Source organism: Trichechus manatus, unplaced genomic scaffold (assembly GCF_000243295.1).
Source record: "Trichechus manatus latirostris isolate Lorelei unplaced genomic scaffold, TriManLat1.0 scaffold00207, whole genome shotgun sequence".
NCBI classification, from domain to species: domain Eukaryota; kingdom Metazoa; phylum Chordata; class Mammalia; order Sirenia; family Trichechidae; genus Trichechus; species Trichechus manatus.
The window spans coordinates 4,054,485-4,070,233 of record NW_004444143.1 but is presented as its reverse complement, the minus strand read 5'-3'; the positions used below and the strand labels follow the sequence as shown (position 1 = coordinate 4,070,233).

The following is a 15,749-nucleotide window of genomic DNA, read 5'->3' as shown; positions in this document are numbered from 1 at the left end:
AGTCACTACAGTAATCCCGTGAAGCCGAAAGTCAGGCTGTGGCCCCCAGAGCCCCGTGGCCCCCAGAGCCCTCCCCGTGCACCACAGGCCATCACTTCTCTGAGCTCATCGCCTGCCACTCCTGCCTGCACTCGCTCTGCTTCAGTGACGGCCCTATTTCCCGTGCTGTTCCTTCTGCCTGTAACACACTTCCCCAAGACGTCCACGTGGCTCACTCCCTCGGCTCCTTGAGATCTTTACTCAGCACGTCCTTAAGCACACACAGAAAAGGCCATAGTTCCTTCCCCCCAACTCGTTCTTCCTTTCACACCCTTCCCCCTCATCCTCTCAAGCCAGAAAGCCCAAGTCGTCCATGATTCCTCTCTCCGCTCCACATTTAGTCAGTCACCAAGGCCTATCAATCCTACGCCTAACTATCTCTCAAACCCTCCAGTGCTCTCCTCCCCTTCCCATTCTCCTAGCCCCCACCACTGTCCTCTCCTGCCTGGATCCGGCCCAGCCCTGCGGGAGTCTCCCAGGCCCCAGTCTCTCCTGTGTGCTCAGCAAAACTCCAGGCTCTGCTTCACAGAACCTCAGTGGGGTTCTGCTCGCTACTCTTGAGGTGGGGAGCACAGGAAAGGAGGGGGTACTGAACAGAGGAGAAGTGCAGGTGTGAACCCCACCTCCCCAGTCTCCCCGGCCCCCAAGTACCTGAGCGATGTCATCCTTATAGATACCCCGCTTGAGGCGGACCCAGGACTTCGGCTTCAGGTTGGCCACCTCCTTCACCACCTTGAGCACGTCCGTCATCTCCTTGATGGGCACCATCTGCTGGTTCCAGTAGCCGAGCCGCAGGTTGCCCACACCCTCGATGGCCTGCTTCACGTGGGTCTGCTTGTATGCCTCCACATAGATGTAGCCCTTCACGTGTTCTGGGGCCACCACCGACTTAATCTGCAGGGGCTGTAGGGTGAGCCGGTGGAAGAAGACCGTAAGACATAACTCTAATGACAGTAATGACCACCACGCGGTAGTCCCTCTCCCAGGAACTGACCCCACATGGACACAGAGATGTCTACTGAAGAGTTATTTATTAGAGCGAACAAACAAACGGGAAATAAAAAAAGTCCGGCAAAAAGGGTTGGTTAAATTATGGCTTAACGACGCCATGAAATACAACGGAGCGGTTAAAAAAAAACGTGAACCTGTAGTGACACAGAAACCCACTGCCATTGAGTCAATTCCAACTGATAGCGACCCCAAAGAGTTTCCAAAGCTGTAAATCTGTACGGACGCAGACTGCCACATCTTTCTCCCCCAGAGCTGCGGGTGGCTTTGAACTGCCGACCTTTTGGTTAGCAGTCAATCACTTTAACCACTGCCGCCATCAGGGCCCCTCTACAGTGATATAGAAAGATACATATGTTATATGTAAAAAGCAACTAGAACCAAAGAGAGCTGGAGTGGCTATACTATCGGACAAGACAGATTTTAAGACAAAAACTGTTATTAGAGACAAAGACATCTTATAATGATCAAGAAGACATAAGACTTATCAACATATAGTATGCTCCTAACCAAACCCAGACCAAGCCCACTGCTGTTGAGTCAATTCTGACTCATAGCGACCCTACAGGACAGAGCAGGACTGCCCCATAGGATTTCCAAGCCTGTAAATCTTTACAGAAGCAGACTGCCATATCTTTCTCCCACAGAATGGCTGGCAGGTTCAAACTGCCGACCTTTTTAGTTCACAGTAGAGCATTTTAACCACTGCACCAGCAAGGCTCCATCAATGCTCCTAATCACAGCCCCAAAATACATGAAGCAAAGACTGACAGAATGAAAGGGAGAAAGAGACAATTCAACAATAATAGATTTTATTACCCCACTTTGTTGTTCAATAATGGACAGAACAACTAAGCAGACGATTAACAAGGAAAGAGAAGACTCGACCGACACTATAAAGGAACCAGACCTAAGAGGCCTCTAGAGAGCAAGACACCCAACAACAGCGGGACACACATTCTTCTCAAGCGCACATGGAACACTCTGCAGGGCTAGGTCACAGTCATAATAAGTTAGGTTAAAGTCATAGTAAGTATGTTCTCCAATTTGGAAAGTATATGAAATTATAAATCAGTAACAGAAAGAAATTTAGAAAATTAAATACATGAAAATTAAACAAAAAACCCTACATAACCAATGAAGCAAAGAGGAATTTATAAGGGAAATCAGAAATACTTTGAGGCAAATGAAAATGAAAACACAATGTACTAAAACTTATGGAATGCACAAAAGAAGTGCTTTTGAGGGAAATTTAGAGCCACAAACACCTATACTAAAAAATAAAAAAGATCTGAAATCAATCATCTAAGCTTGCACTTTAAGAAAGAGAAAAAGAAGAGCACACTAAACCCAAAGCTAGCAGAAAGAAAGAAATAATAAACATTAGGGTGGAAATAAATGAATACAGAATACAAAAACAATAGAGAAAATCAATGAAACTGAAAGTTGCGTCTTTGAAAAGATCAACAAAATGGACAAACCTTTAGCTAGGCTGATGAAGAACAGCAAAGGCTCAAATCAGTAAAACCAGGAATGAACGAGGGGACGTTATTACCAACTTTAAAGAATAAAAAGGATTACAAGGTAATATTACAAAAAATTGTATGCCAAGAAATTAGTAGCCTAGGTAAGATGAACAAATTCCTAGAAAAACACAAACTACCAAAACTGACTCATGAAGAAATAGAACATTTAAATAGGCCTATAACAAGTACAGACTGAAGCAGTAATTTAAAAATCTCCCACTAAGAAAAGTCCAGGGCAGATGGCTTCACTGGTGAATTCTACTATATGTTTAAAGAAGAATTAACACCAATCCCTCACAAACTCTTTCAAAAAACAGAAGAGGAGACATTTCCCAGCTCGTTCTACGAAACCAGAATTACCCTGATACCAAAACCAGGCAAAGACATCATGAGAAAACAATAGAGTAATATCCCTTATGAATATAAGTGCAAAAATCCTCAACAAATACTAAGCAAACTTAATGTAGCAGCGTATTAAAAGGATTATATATCATGACCAAGTGGGACTGATACTAGGAATGCAAGGTTCAGTATAAGAAAATCAATCAATGTAACATGCCACGTGAATAGAATTAAAAACAAAATCCACTTGATAATCTCAACAAATGCAGAAAAAGCATTTGACAAAATTCAGCACCCTTTCACGATAAAAACACAAATCATCCTCAACCTGATGAAGGGCATCTATGAAAAACCATCATCTTAACGGTGAAAAACTTATCTTGTAAGATCAGGAACAAGGATGTCCACTCGTCACTTCTAGTTAACATTTTACTAGAGGTTCTATCCAGGCAATTAAGCAAAAAAGAAAAGAAAGAAAAGGCATCCACACTGGAAAGGAAGAAATAAAACTATCTCCGTTTGTGAACAGCATGATTTGGTATGTAGAATATCCACCAAAAAAAAAAACAAAAACCTATCAGAGATAATAAATGAACTCAGCAATGTTGTAAGATATAAGATGAATATACAAAAAATCAATTGTACTTTTATACACTAGCAATGAACAATCCAAAAAAGAAATTAAGAAAACAATTCCATCTACAATAGCATCCAAAAGAGTAAAATACTCAGGAATAAAGTGAACCAAAGAAGTGCAATAATTACACACTGAAAACTACAAAACATCATTGAAAGAAATTAAAGAAGACCTAAATAAATGGACGGACATCCCATGCACACAGATTGAAACGTATAATGTAGTTAAGATGGGAACAGTCCCCAAAATGATCTACAGATTCAACACAATTGCAATCAAAATCCCAGCTGCCTTTTGTGAAGAAATTGGCAAGCTGATCCTTATATTCATACAGAAATGCAAGGGATCCAGAATAGCAAAAACAACTTTGAAAAAGAAGAATAAAGCTGGAAGACTCACTCTTCTTGATTTTAAAACTTACTACAAAGGTATAGTAACCAAGATAGTGTGGTACTGGCCTAAGTTTAGACATAACAATCAATAGAATATAATAAAGATCTACAAATAAAATTCTTACATTTATGGTCAACTAATTTTCAATAACGTGCCAAGATAATTCAATGTGGAAACAAGTTTGTTTTAACAAACGGTGGTAGGAAAACGGATAACCACATGCAAAAGAATGAAGTTGGACCTTATCTCACACCATACACAAAAATTAACTCAAAATCGATCGAAGATCAAAAAATAAGAGCTAAAACTAAAACTCTTAGGAAAAAAAATAGGTGTAATTCTGTGACTTTAGATTATGAAATGGTTTTGTTACGACAGCGAAAGCACTAACAACCAGAGGAAAAAATAAATTGGACTTCCATCAAAATTAAAAACTTCTGTATTAAAAGGACACAATCAAAAAGATGAAAAGAACAAAGGCAATCAAAGACACAAGGGAGAGATTAGTCCAAAGGACTGACGGACCACAACTACCACAGTCTCCACTAGACTGGGTCCAACACGACTAGATGGTGCCCGGCTACCACCACTGACTGCTCTGACAGGGATCACGATAGAGGGTCCCGGACAGAGCTGGAGAAAAATGTAGAACAAAATTCTAACTCAAAAAAAAACACCAGACTTACTGGTCTGACAGAGACTGGAGAAATCCTGAGAATACAGCCCCCGGACACCTTTTTAACTCAGTGGTGAAGTCACTCCTGGGGTTCACCCTTCAGCCAAAGATTAGACAGGCCCATAAAACAAACAATAATACACGTATCTCAACCGTGTACACGAGACTAAACGGACACACCAGCCTAGGGGCAAGAACGAGAAGGCAGGAGGGGATAGGAAAGGCGGACGAACAGAAATAAGAAACCCAAGGTCAAAAGGGGGAGGCTGCTGACACGTCACGGGGTTGGTAACCAACGTCATCACAAAACAATATGTATATTAACTATTTAACGAGAAACTAATTTGCTCTGTAAACCTTCATCTAAAGCACAATAAAAAAAAAAGCAACTAGTTTGTTTCAGCATTGGCTGAAATAATGAAAAACGGAAACAACTTACATGTTCAACACTAGGGATTAGTTAAATAAATCATGATCTAGCCAATTAATGATATTGCCCTCACAAAGAGGAAAACAGCTACCTGAAGTGACATGAAACACTTCCCTGAGATACTCAGATGAAAAAAGCAAGATGTTCACTGCAATATAATTTACAGTAGGTAGCCCCAAATTGAGACTCAACCTCCTATACATCCATCAATGAGCGATTAATAAATCAAGCAATGGCCCTATCATGAAATCTTATCCATTTAAATAGAACGACCTAAAACTTTCTAACAACACGCATAGGTTTCTAAAAACCCAAAATGTTAAGGTAAAAGTAAAAAAGCAAATTGTTCAAAGCTCTTCTGTTTACAATAGCTAAAAACCAGAAGAAAAAAAAAAAAAACTAATTGTCCAAAGAAAAAAACAGTGTATCCACACAATGGAAGACCATGAAGTCTCTGAAAAGAATGAGGTTGATTTGTATTTACTGGGCAGGGACAGATGATCCTGAAAAAAGATTGGCTGTAGAATGGTATGTATATAATACCACTTTGTTTAAAAGAGCAAGAAACATCTTTCAACATACCCAAAAGATGGTATACAAAGATACAAATCATCACTAGTTATTACTTCTGGAGAATGGGACTCAGATGAGGACAGACGTGGGCTCTTTACGATATACACGTACGACTTTGGCCATTAAAAACAAAAACGATAATCAGAGTCACAACTCAAATGGACTCACTAGAGTTTTGCCCCCGGGCACAGTGTAGAGGTTTGAACATTTAAAATCAGGATTTGCAAATCCCACAACTTTCCACTTGATCCCACGGACAGCTGCTGCTGCTCCAGCAGGCAGAAGCAACTGACCGAGCTTGACCTGAACCATGTGAAGTTAGAGTTAGCAGCCAGCACGCAGTAATTAGCAGCCATGTTTATACAAATTTTACAGGCGATTTGAGGACACTCTTCACAGGCGTTGCCCTAGTTCCAATATCACCAATTACACCTTTGACAACTATGTTTACTGAGCATAAATTGCAGGCCAGGTTCCCCCAGAGAGCTAGACCTGTCTACAGGCATTTAATCCTAGCGATGGTGAGGGCAAGCACAGGCCCGCAGGAAGTGGCGGGGGCAGGATTTGAACCCTGGCAGTCTGAGGAATGATCTGTGCCCTTGACCCCACACCTGCTGCCTTGCATGCAGGTGCATTACTGCAGGTTCCATGCGCTGACAGAGCCCTCAAGGAACAGGGAGCAGCTCAGCATGTCCCAGCACCCCAGCAGCACAGGGACAGACATGCAGAAGGGAGTGGTGAATGTCTGATGGCAGCAGGAAATGGGGAAGGAACTCTCCTCCAAGCAGGCCTGTTCACTGACTGAGCCCACGTGGCTCTCTCCTGAGACTCAGAGCTAAGCTATGAGACTGACAGCTGCCTGAGAGGCTGGTGAACAGGCAGAATTCATCCTCAGGAGGCGAGGCTCAGGCATCCAGGTGGCTACAGTGGCTGTGGAAAGCCTGCCAGAAATGCAGAGAGCAAGGACAACACCCAGCCCCTCCCTCAGGGCATGGCTTCCAGCCAAGTGGTCTTTTTCTGGCTGGCCCAACACGCTCACCAGGCAGCTCTGCTCCGTGCGAGGGGCCCCTGGCACCCTTGAGCCTATACTGGCCCTCCCTCTGGGCCTGGCTGTCTCTGCCTCTCACCCCCAGCTGCCTGATTTCCCAGCTTACCGTGTCTGTGAACTGGTAGGCAATGAACTTGCGCATCAAGGAAATGGCTGTGGCCCGTTCCTCCCCAATCTGGAGGGAGAGAGACAGGCTTGAGAGAGCTGATGGGATGGAGGGCAGGACACGGAAGACAGCAGGGAGAGGGAGTCGGCGGGAAAGGAAGACAGGGCAGGAGAGAGACAGGCAGGAGAGACAGAGAGACAGAGTGAGAGCCATGGACGGTCAGAAAGACGGGGATGGGAGACAGTGAGTGAATGCGGAGAGAGAGGGAGAGAAAGATACCATAAGTCAGAGGCAGAGGGACCCAAATGAAGAGCTGCCAGGCCAAGGAGACCCAGGACAGACAGATGGACAGTGCTCCCCCACAGGCATCCTCCCCCACTCCCTGCAGGGCACACACCTTACACTTGACAGTCCACAGGTTGGGGTCCCTAGACAGGAGAAACAAAGAAGCCCTTTAGTGTGACTGTCTCCTCTGCATGAAACCCGCAAACCACCAGGCCTACCCTTCTTGCTCTCTCTCCACACTCTGGGGTACCCTACTCACCCCCTTCCCCACTCCTCCACCGAAAGCAGAGGGAAAAGGGGAGAAAGCACCAACTTGCCCCCCACCCACCACTCTCCCCGTGAGACTGCGGCCTGATTTACTTCAGGGAGTGACCCATGTAGGTACATTGACCCACGTGGGCACATCACCCCAAAACGATTCCCACCTCCGCCGTCCTGTCCCCCATCCCCCCTGCCCCCACTTACTTAACTCCCGGGAGCAGCTGCTGCTGGGTGATGTCATCCGAGAGCTCATCAGATCCGCCGTACACCCTGGAGGGAGAAGGGCAATTGGTGGGGGGAGCTGTCAGCCCTGTCCGCCCCCGAGAAGGCCCGCCTGCTCTCCACCTCGCCCTGCCCACCCCATGCCCTTACGTCTCTCCCACCGAGGACTTGGCATATTTCTTCATGTAATACTCGCCCAGCTCTTCCTCTCGCTGGTCCCTGAGGCACAAAGGGGAAAGCAGACGTGTGACTAGACGGTTGGGGAGAGGCAGGTGGGCTGTCCTGCCCCCAGACCTCCCCTGGAAGCCAGTGCTGTGGGGACCCTTTCCCTCTCTCGCTCACCTCCAGAGGTTCTGTAGGCGGCGAGCCCCAGAACGGTCTTCGTCCAGGACAACGTTATCGATATTGGAGGCTGAAAAAAAATGAGCAGATGGGCTAGGTGAGAGGAAGTGATGGGTAAGGGGACCTGGAGAAAACAGGGGGCCTAAGAGGGCTGGAGTTTGGCCCTGGGGCAGTAAGACACCTCAGTGAGGAACCCCCAGCTCTCCACCCTCCTGCCCTCTCTTGCTCAGCATCCTGCTCCTTGTGACAAACACCTGGGGGGGCCAGCAGTAGGGGGCTGTTCCCCATCTCACAGACGCTGCCTAAGCATACCCTCAGCTCCACCCCAGCCTCACGTCCCTGACACCCACAAACACTCCTGGGCATGCGTAAACACACGCACTTTCCCAGGTCAGCATGGGCTGCAGACCTGGCCCCAGAACTCCCTGACTCTGGACCCTACACGAGTCAGAGCCCCCAGGGCCAGCCGGGGACGGGGTAGGGGGATGCCACAGGAAAGAGGAAATGTCGAGATATGGGAGGAGGGCCAGGGAATCACGCATTTCAGACTCTTACCTTCAATCTCTTCTACTTGGAGGAGGAGGAGGTGGTGGTGGTGGTGGTGGTGGTGGAGGTGGTGGTGGGCAGACAAAGTATGAGCCAAATTATAGCAGCGAAGTCAACCATGGGTTGGGGGAAGGGGAAGGGAGGGACACAGGAAGGTCGAAAATCAAAAGTAAAGGCCAGGCACCGAGTGGTCGGGGAGAAGCCGAAATGTATGAGGTGCACAGAACGGAAAATAACAGGGAAGGGGAGCACTGGCCCAGGAAGTGGGGGGGGCAGCTTGGGGCAGAGCCCACCCCCTACAATCGTCAGAAGGGATTCCTGGGGCCTTGGGATCTCAGAGTCCTCTCCCCACAACACCCACCACCCCACAGCCCCCCCACCCCCATCCCAACTCATGGGCCTAAAAGGAAAAGGGTGGGAGCTGGTCTCTCTGGCAACAACAAAAAGAAGCGAGGTGAGGTGGGTGGGGGTCGGGGTGGTACAGGGCGTGGGGGAATGGGCTCTCAAGAGCCTCTCAGCCACGCTCCCTAGTTGATGTCTGTCTTGTGGAGCGGGGGCCCACACTCACCTTTCTCTAGGATGTCCTCTGCTCCATCCTCCCACTGGTCCTCATCCTCATACTCATCATCCACATCTGAAAAGGGAAGGCCAAAGGGGCAGGGGGGCAGCTGAGGCACAGGGGGCCTTCATGACAACAGCTCCCCGGAATCGAAGCACCTCTCTGGAAGAGGAGCTCTGCAAATCTCCACTTACAGCATGACCCTGAGGCTGGGACAGGCGAGGCACCCGCCCGAGGCCACGAGCCAGGAGGAGCAGCAGCCAGTGTCACAGGCAGACTCCCCGGCGCTAAGAGGCAACCCCTCCCCAACCCCACACAAACACACGGTTCTTAAAAAGTAAGATCAAAGTATGCAGACAGAAAAGTTTCCTCCAAACTACTAGAAAAAAGCTGGTGTGTATGTACATTTTGACAGGTAAGATAAGGTTCATGGTTTCTTTGCTTTTTTAATTATTCTCTCACATATACAACGACTAACACTTATTTCTCAACAAATACAAATTAATGTCAATTTTTTTAAGGGTAGCAATGGTACTGGGATGACTAGAAAGAGTCTAACGTTTAGGAATACATACAGAAACATTTTTGGATAAAATTAAATATCTGGACTTTGCTTCAGTATCATCCAGTGGTGGGCAGGGAATGAGAAGGAACAAAACAAGTTTGGGACCAAACTGGTAACTGCTGCAGCTATCCAAAAACTGACCTGTTGGTTAGCAGCCAAGCTCTTAACCACTGCACCACCACAGCTCCCTGGTGAAGCTAGGCGGCAGCACAAAGGCGTTCAATATATTATTCTACCATTGTGTGTGTTTGAAATTTACCAAAACATTTTTTTTTTAAAAAGTACACTAGACTAATTCGTTGCGCAGTGGCTGGGGTCTTATAAGTCTGCAAGTGACCATCCGAGGCACAACTGGTTTTTACTCACCTGAAGCAACAGAGGAAAAAGTAGAGTCAGGAGTAGGAGGAGGATGTGGAATGTGTGGCTAATTGCCTCCATGAGCAACTGCCTCCTCTGCCATGAGACCAGAAGAACTGGGTGGTGCCCGGCTACTATTACTGAATGTTTTGATCAAAGATTCTATAGAAAAATCCTGACCAAAAGGGGGAAAATGTAGAAAAGAATTTAAAATTCTCGTCAATCCAGAATTTCTAGAGCCATGGAGGGTAGATGAATCCCTGAAACTGTTGTCCTGAGATAACCTTTAAACCTTAAACCAAAAATACCCCTGAAGTCTTCTTAAAGCTGAACAATAGTTTAGCTTAACTAGTAAAGAATGTCTGCTCTTAAACACTGTACTCTTTTAAGAACTATCCATATGGGATCAAACTGACAACAGCAACTCGGAAGATTAGATAGGAAACCTAGGGGGCAGCGAGTTTATGTTAATGGGGGAGGAACAACTCAGAAAATGAGGGTGAGAATGATTGCACAATTCAGAGAATGTAATCAGTGTCACTGAATTGCACATGTGGAAACTGTTGAACTGGTGTATGTTCTGCTTTGTATGTTCTCAACCAAAAAATAAATTATATTAAAAAAAAAAAGGACGCTAGAGAAATGGAACTGATGGTGGAAGCCTAGCCCCGGATGGCCCTGTGACATACCGGCCTCATCCAGAATGAAGCCTCCATGGCGGGGTTTCTTGGGGGGCCGGTCATCATCTTCCTCCTCCTCTTCCTCATCATATTCCTCCTCCTCTTCCTCCTCCTCTTCTTCCTCCGGCTCTTCCTCCTTCTCACTGCCCGCCGCACTCCGTCGCTCCTCCTCTACCTGCAGGGTCGGGGCATCAGTGTTCTGTCCCCAAATCTGGAAACCAAGTTCCCAACCCCCAAATCTGGCCTCAGATCTCCGTGGCCAATCACAGTCCCCTCTGCTCTGTGCACACACCCTCCACTCTGGCCAGTGACAGCAGCATTGTCCACCCAGTCACCCCGTCAATACCTGGGAGCTGACCTGACTCCTCCCTCCACCAGACGGTCTTGCTGGCCACCTTCCACTTGGCCTTTAAGTGTTATAGCTCCAGGAGGCTGGTCGCTGGCCCTCATCTCTGTCCACTCCACAACTCTCCCTGGGACATCTCACCCACTCCCATGGCTGTGGTGGCCATCTGTGTGACAACGACTTCCACAGCTGTTTCCAGTGCACACTGCTAGTCAAGGTCACTGACCACCCCTTGTTAATCCCGCAAACATTCTTCAGTCCTTACCTACAGGACATCTCAGTAGCACTGGACACTGCTGGCCCCTCTCCCCATGGAAACACACTTCCCTTGGTTTCTGCCGCGTCACGCTCTCTTGGTTTCTCTCCTACTTCTCATGCTCCTCTTCTCTGCTCCTCCCTTAAATGCTACCTCTGACCCTCAGAATGCAGTCCAGGGCCCCCTGGGCTTCTCCCTCCATGTGCTCTCTCCCTGACCCTTTTCCCTTCCACAGCCTCAGTTCCAGCTCTTCAGACGATGTCTCCATCTGTCTCCAGTCCCCACTTCTCTCCTGAACTAGGAACCCCTGGTGCCAGGAGCCTCCTGGGCACCTCCCCAAGATGTTCCTGAGCCCCTCACACCTACCACGTCCCAAAGTGGCCCCGGTCCTCCTGCTCCCATCAGGCACCAAATTTTTGTCCTTTTCTGACGTCTGAACAGTTCTCCAATCCATCCCCTCCTCCTCATTCCCACACACCCTAGGTAGGCCAGGACACTGGCCTCCAACACTTGGATCCTTACCCAGCCTCCTCCTGGGCTCTTGGCCTCTAATCCCTCTCTCCACACCAGCCACAAAACTGTGTTTCCCCCACTTCAATCTTTTCTGACTAATGTCATGGTTTCTTGCCATATCCACATTAGTGTAAACCATTTACCTGATGTTGTCTTTAAATCCACTCACCTGTTCCCTTAATTTAAAAGAGGACCTTTTCTATATTTTGAAATTTTCGTAACTAAAAAAATCGTTTTAAAAGTTTCGCTTGTCATAAATAGAAGGTAACCACAAAAATAAAAGCAAAACAGTGTTATTAAATTCCAGCAAGATACTGTTGCCTGTTGAAGACTCTGAGCCTGAAGCCTGATAAATGCAGACACTAGCAAATTTCAGAGCTATTTAAGCCACAGTAAAGGGTCAGTGAAAAAGAGGAAGACCCTCAATGAGATGGACTGACACACAGTGACTGCAACGATGGGCTCAAGCATAACAATTGTGAGGATGGTACAGAACTGGGCAGCATTTCGTTCTGTTGTACGCAGGGTCTCTATGAGTCAGAACCAACTCAACAGCACCTAACAACTAACAACAACATTCAAGACCTAAGGAGCCCTGGTGGCACAGCGGTTAAGCACTCAGCTGTTAATCAAGAGGTCGGCAGTTTGAACCCACCAGCAGCTCTGTGGGAGAAAAGACCTGGCAATGTGCTCTCATAAAGACTCCAGTCTAAACACCCTATGGGGCAGTTCTACTCTGTTCTGTAGACTTGTTCTGAGTCAGAACTGACTTGACAGCAAAGGGTTTGGTTTTGGTTGTTTATTTAAGACATTCTAGTACCAAAGTTAAACCTTCTCCTTGACCCAATCAGAAGACAGGACGTACAACTGAAAAGAAATAACGTTCTTACTAAATGATTCAGTGGAACTTAAAGTATGTCCTCTTTCCGCCTAAAAGCACCTCTCACCCCCCTCCAGGAATGCATCCTACAGTCTTAGGAAACACTAATCTAAAGCATGAATCTGACCATGCTGGTCCCCTGCTTAAAACACTGCCATGGCTCGCCACTGCCCTCAGGTAAAGAACCAGCTGCTCGGCCAGCCTGGACGAGCACCTCCCAAGTGCTAGGCCCCAGCCACACTGAACCACCCGCACCATGCTCTCAGCACTTTCCACCATCCATGCTGCTCCTCTGAGTAGAAAGCCACTCTTCTCTTCCTCTTACTCGTACTTCAATCAAAATGCTCCCTTCTCCAGGAAGCCCTCCCTGTCCCCCTGCCCTCCTACCTCACCTGGTGACAGCAGATGAGCCAGCAGGTGAGCCAAGAGACTGGTAAGGTGTTGGGGAAGTATTAAGCCTTGCACAGGGCAAAGCAGACTGTCCCAGATAGGAAATGAAACCAGGTATCGTAGTCTCTTACCACCAAGCAAAGTGTCCTGAAGCAATGAGTCAGTGACCAAGGACTCAGTGCTCCAGCTTGGAGCAAAGGCCCTTTCTGCCATCCTTCCACTTGCTCCACTCCTACCACAACACCCCAATTCCTCCAGCTCCTCACTAGAAGCTGAGTAACCGCAAAGAGCACAGCAGGAGCTGACAATCCAATGCCTACAGGGACCAAGCAGACAACCTAAGTGAAGCACACCAAAGGAAACCCACATCACTCTCTGTCTTGCAGGACAGATTTGTTAATGCTGTCACCCAGCAGGAAAGATGATAAAGGGCAACTGACAGTCTCAGTGTTGGAGAAGGGGGAGAGAGGGAGTGGTGGGATCTCCAGGAACCTGAGAAAATTACAGTTCTAAAGGGGGCAGCCACTTTTCAGCTCTAGCAAAAGAGCTGCCACACAGAACAATCCTGGGCCCCGGGTTACCAGTTCCTCCCCCGTCCCTGAAAAGCAGAAAATCCCAATTTTCACACGTGATCTTCCTTACAAGTGTTGGCAACTAACTTAAAAAGTAAACTTAAATTTCTGCAGGTCAAACAATATACAATCACCCTGTCATCTCTTTTTTATGGGTTTTCCACTGTTGTCTACTAAATGTTCACTCCGAACAAGCCAAACTAGATTCGTTGCTATCCCTTGAACACAGGAGACATGCTTCTGATTTTATACTTGCTATTCCCTCTTATGGAGCCCTGGCGGCACAGAGGTTAAGAGCCCGGCTGCTGACCAAAAGGTCGGCAGTTCGAATCCACCAGCCGCTCCTTGGAAACCCTCTGAGGCAGTTCTACTCTGTCCTTTAGGGTCGCTATGAGTCGGAATCGACTAGACAGCAACAGGTTTGGTTTGTCGTTGTTCCCCCTTATTGACTCGCACCTAACACTTCTGTTGCTGTTGTCATGTGCTGTCCAGCGGTTTTCCACTCACAGAGACCCCACGTGACAGAGCAGAACTGCCCCCATAGGGCTTTCTAGGCTGTCATCTTCACGGGAGCAGATCGCCAGGTCTTTTCTCCCTCAGAGCAGCTGATGGGTTCAAACCACCCATCTCTTGGTTAGCAGCCGAGCGCTTAACCGCTGCACCACCAGGGCTCCACCTGGCACACAACAGGCACTAAAAACACGTTTTCAGAATAACTGAGCATACCTAAAAATAAACACGGATAGTGAGCGCTTACCATATGTCAGGACCTTTAAACACATCACCTGTCAGCCCTCTGTACCTGTCCGTCTGCTTGACTTCCACCTGCCGACCTCTCGATGTCTCCCGACACCCCAGAAGCTCCCAGAGGCCAGAGCCCCCTCGAATCCCTTCCGGATTCCCACAGAGGCCTTTCTGCCCGGGTCCTGTCCCCAGGCGCAATGCCTCCCCCGGCACCCCCAGCCACAGACCTCGGCCTCCTCGCCGTCGCTGCTGCGCTCACTGTCCTCCTCAGAGAAGTTGCTGTCCTCGCTGTCCGACATCTTCTGCTCCTGCAAGGAAAGACGGCAGGCTCAGAGGGTCCCACAATTCCGAGTCCCACCCCCAGCCTCAGTTTCCCCGCAGGTTCCCTGGGAGAAGAAAAACCCCTTAGCGCACTTCCGGCAGCCTCGTTCTGGCAACTGCGACCCAAAGAGAGGACCACCACGCCACCTGCTACACCTCCCCAGTCCCAGAATCCGGCATCTATACCTCCCCAGCCCCCGGAGGCCCCCGGGCCTGACATTTCGGGGTGGGGGGGGGCTCACCTCACAGCTCCGGTCCCACGTTCGCCTTCGGTACCAGCCGCTGTTCACACGACGCCTGGTTGAGACAGACGAGCCCTCTCGCGAGAACCTACCCGTTGGCCTCGCCCGACGCGAGATTTACAGGGCTCGCCCTGGGCGAAGCACTTCCCGGGCGCCATCTTGAGAGTGGCAGGGCTGTCCTAATGCAGCGCGTGGAGCTGACATCTTGGGAGGGTCAAGCAGGGTGCAAGTCTGTCTCCTCGCCCCCCTACCCCCACCCTCCGGGTCCGAGAACCCGGTTTTTGCCTCCTTCCAGCTTGGAATTCGTGCTTGAATATAATGAGCCATTTATTCTTAGTTCAAGCCGCTAACACGGTGTGCCAAGCCGTCAGGAGGCAGGAAGTTAGCAAATAGTGACAATAATCAATCAGAGTTTACATGCTGTATTTACCAGTTGCCTGCAGTCGATTCCGATGCATAGCGAGCCCATGCGTTACAGAATGGAACTGAGCTCCATAGGGTTTTTTGGGCTGTAATCTCAGTAGAAGCCGATCGCCAAGCCTTTCTTCTGCAGAGCTGCTGGGTACGTTCGAATCATCAAACCCACTGCGTCACCAGGGCTCCCTTTAGTAACCTAAACCAAAACCCATTGCCGTGGAGTCGATTCCGACTCACAGCGACCCTATAGGACAGAGTGGAACTGTCCCGTAGGGTTTCCAAGCAGCGGCTGGTGGATTCAAACTGCTGACCTTTTGGTTAGCAGCCGAACACTTAATCACTGCACCACCAGGGCTCCCCAAACTGGCCCATCGGGTTTCCTAGGCTGTAATCTTTACAGGAGTAGATCTCCACGTCTTTCTCTCACAGAGCGGCTGATGGGTTGGAATCGCCAACCTTTCGGTTAGCAGCTG

General features: G+C 48.3%; 1 protein-coding gene across 1 annotated transcript in view; it reads right to left on the bottom strand.

Annotated features, from left to right (window-relative positions):
- The window catches only part of SUPT5H (SPT5 homolog, DSIF elongation factor subunit), a 30,023-nt gene extending 14,533 nt beyond the window's left edge, over nt 1-15,490 (bottom strand). The window contains exons 1-12 of the mRNA XM_023742301.1: nt 15,290-15,490; nt 14,860-14,914; nt 14,524-14,604; nt 10,605-10,770; nt 9,003-9,068; nt 8,444-8,458; nt 7,889-7,958; nt 7,697-7,765; nt 7,529-7,594; nt 7,176-7,206; nt 6,779-6,847; nt 691-942 (exon numbers count right to left, since the gene is read on the bottom strand). Coding sequence (XP_023598069.1) covers nt 691-942; nt 6,779-6,847; nt 7,176-7,206; nt 7,529-7,594; nt 7,697-7,765; nt 7,889-7,958; nt 8,444-8,458; nt 9,003-9,068; nt 10,605-10,770; nt 14,524-14,595 — 876 coding nt within the window. The 5' untranslated portion in view covers nt 14,596-14,604; nt 14,860-14,914; nt 15,290-15,490. The remainder of the gene's footprint in view (nt 1-690; nt 943-6,778; nt 6,848-7,175; nt 7,207-7,528; nt 7,595-7,696; nt 7,766-7,888; nt 7,959-8,443; nt 8,459-9,002; nt 9,069-10,604; nt 10,771-14,523; nt 14,605-14,859; nt 14,915-15,289) is intronic.
- Nucleotides 15,491-15,749: the final 259 nt, after the last annotated feature.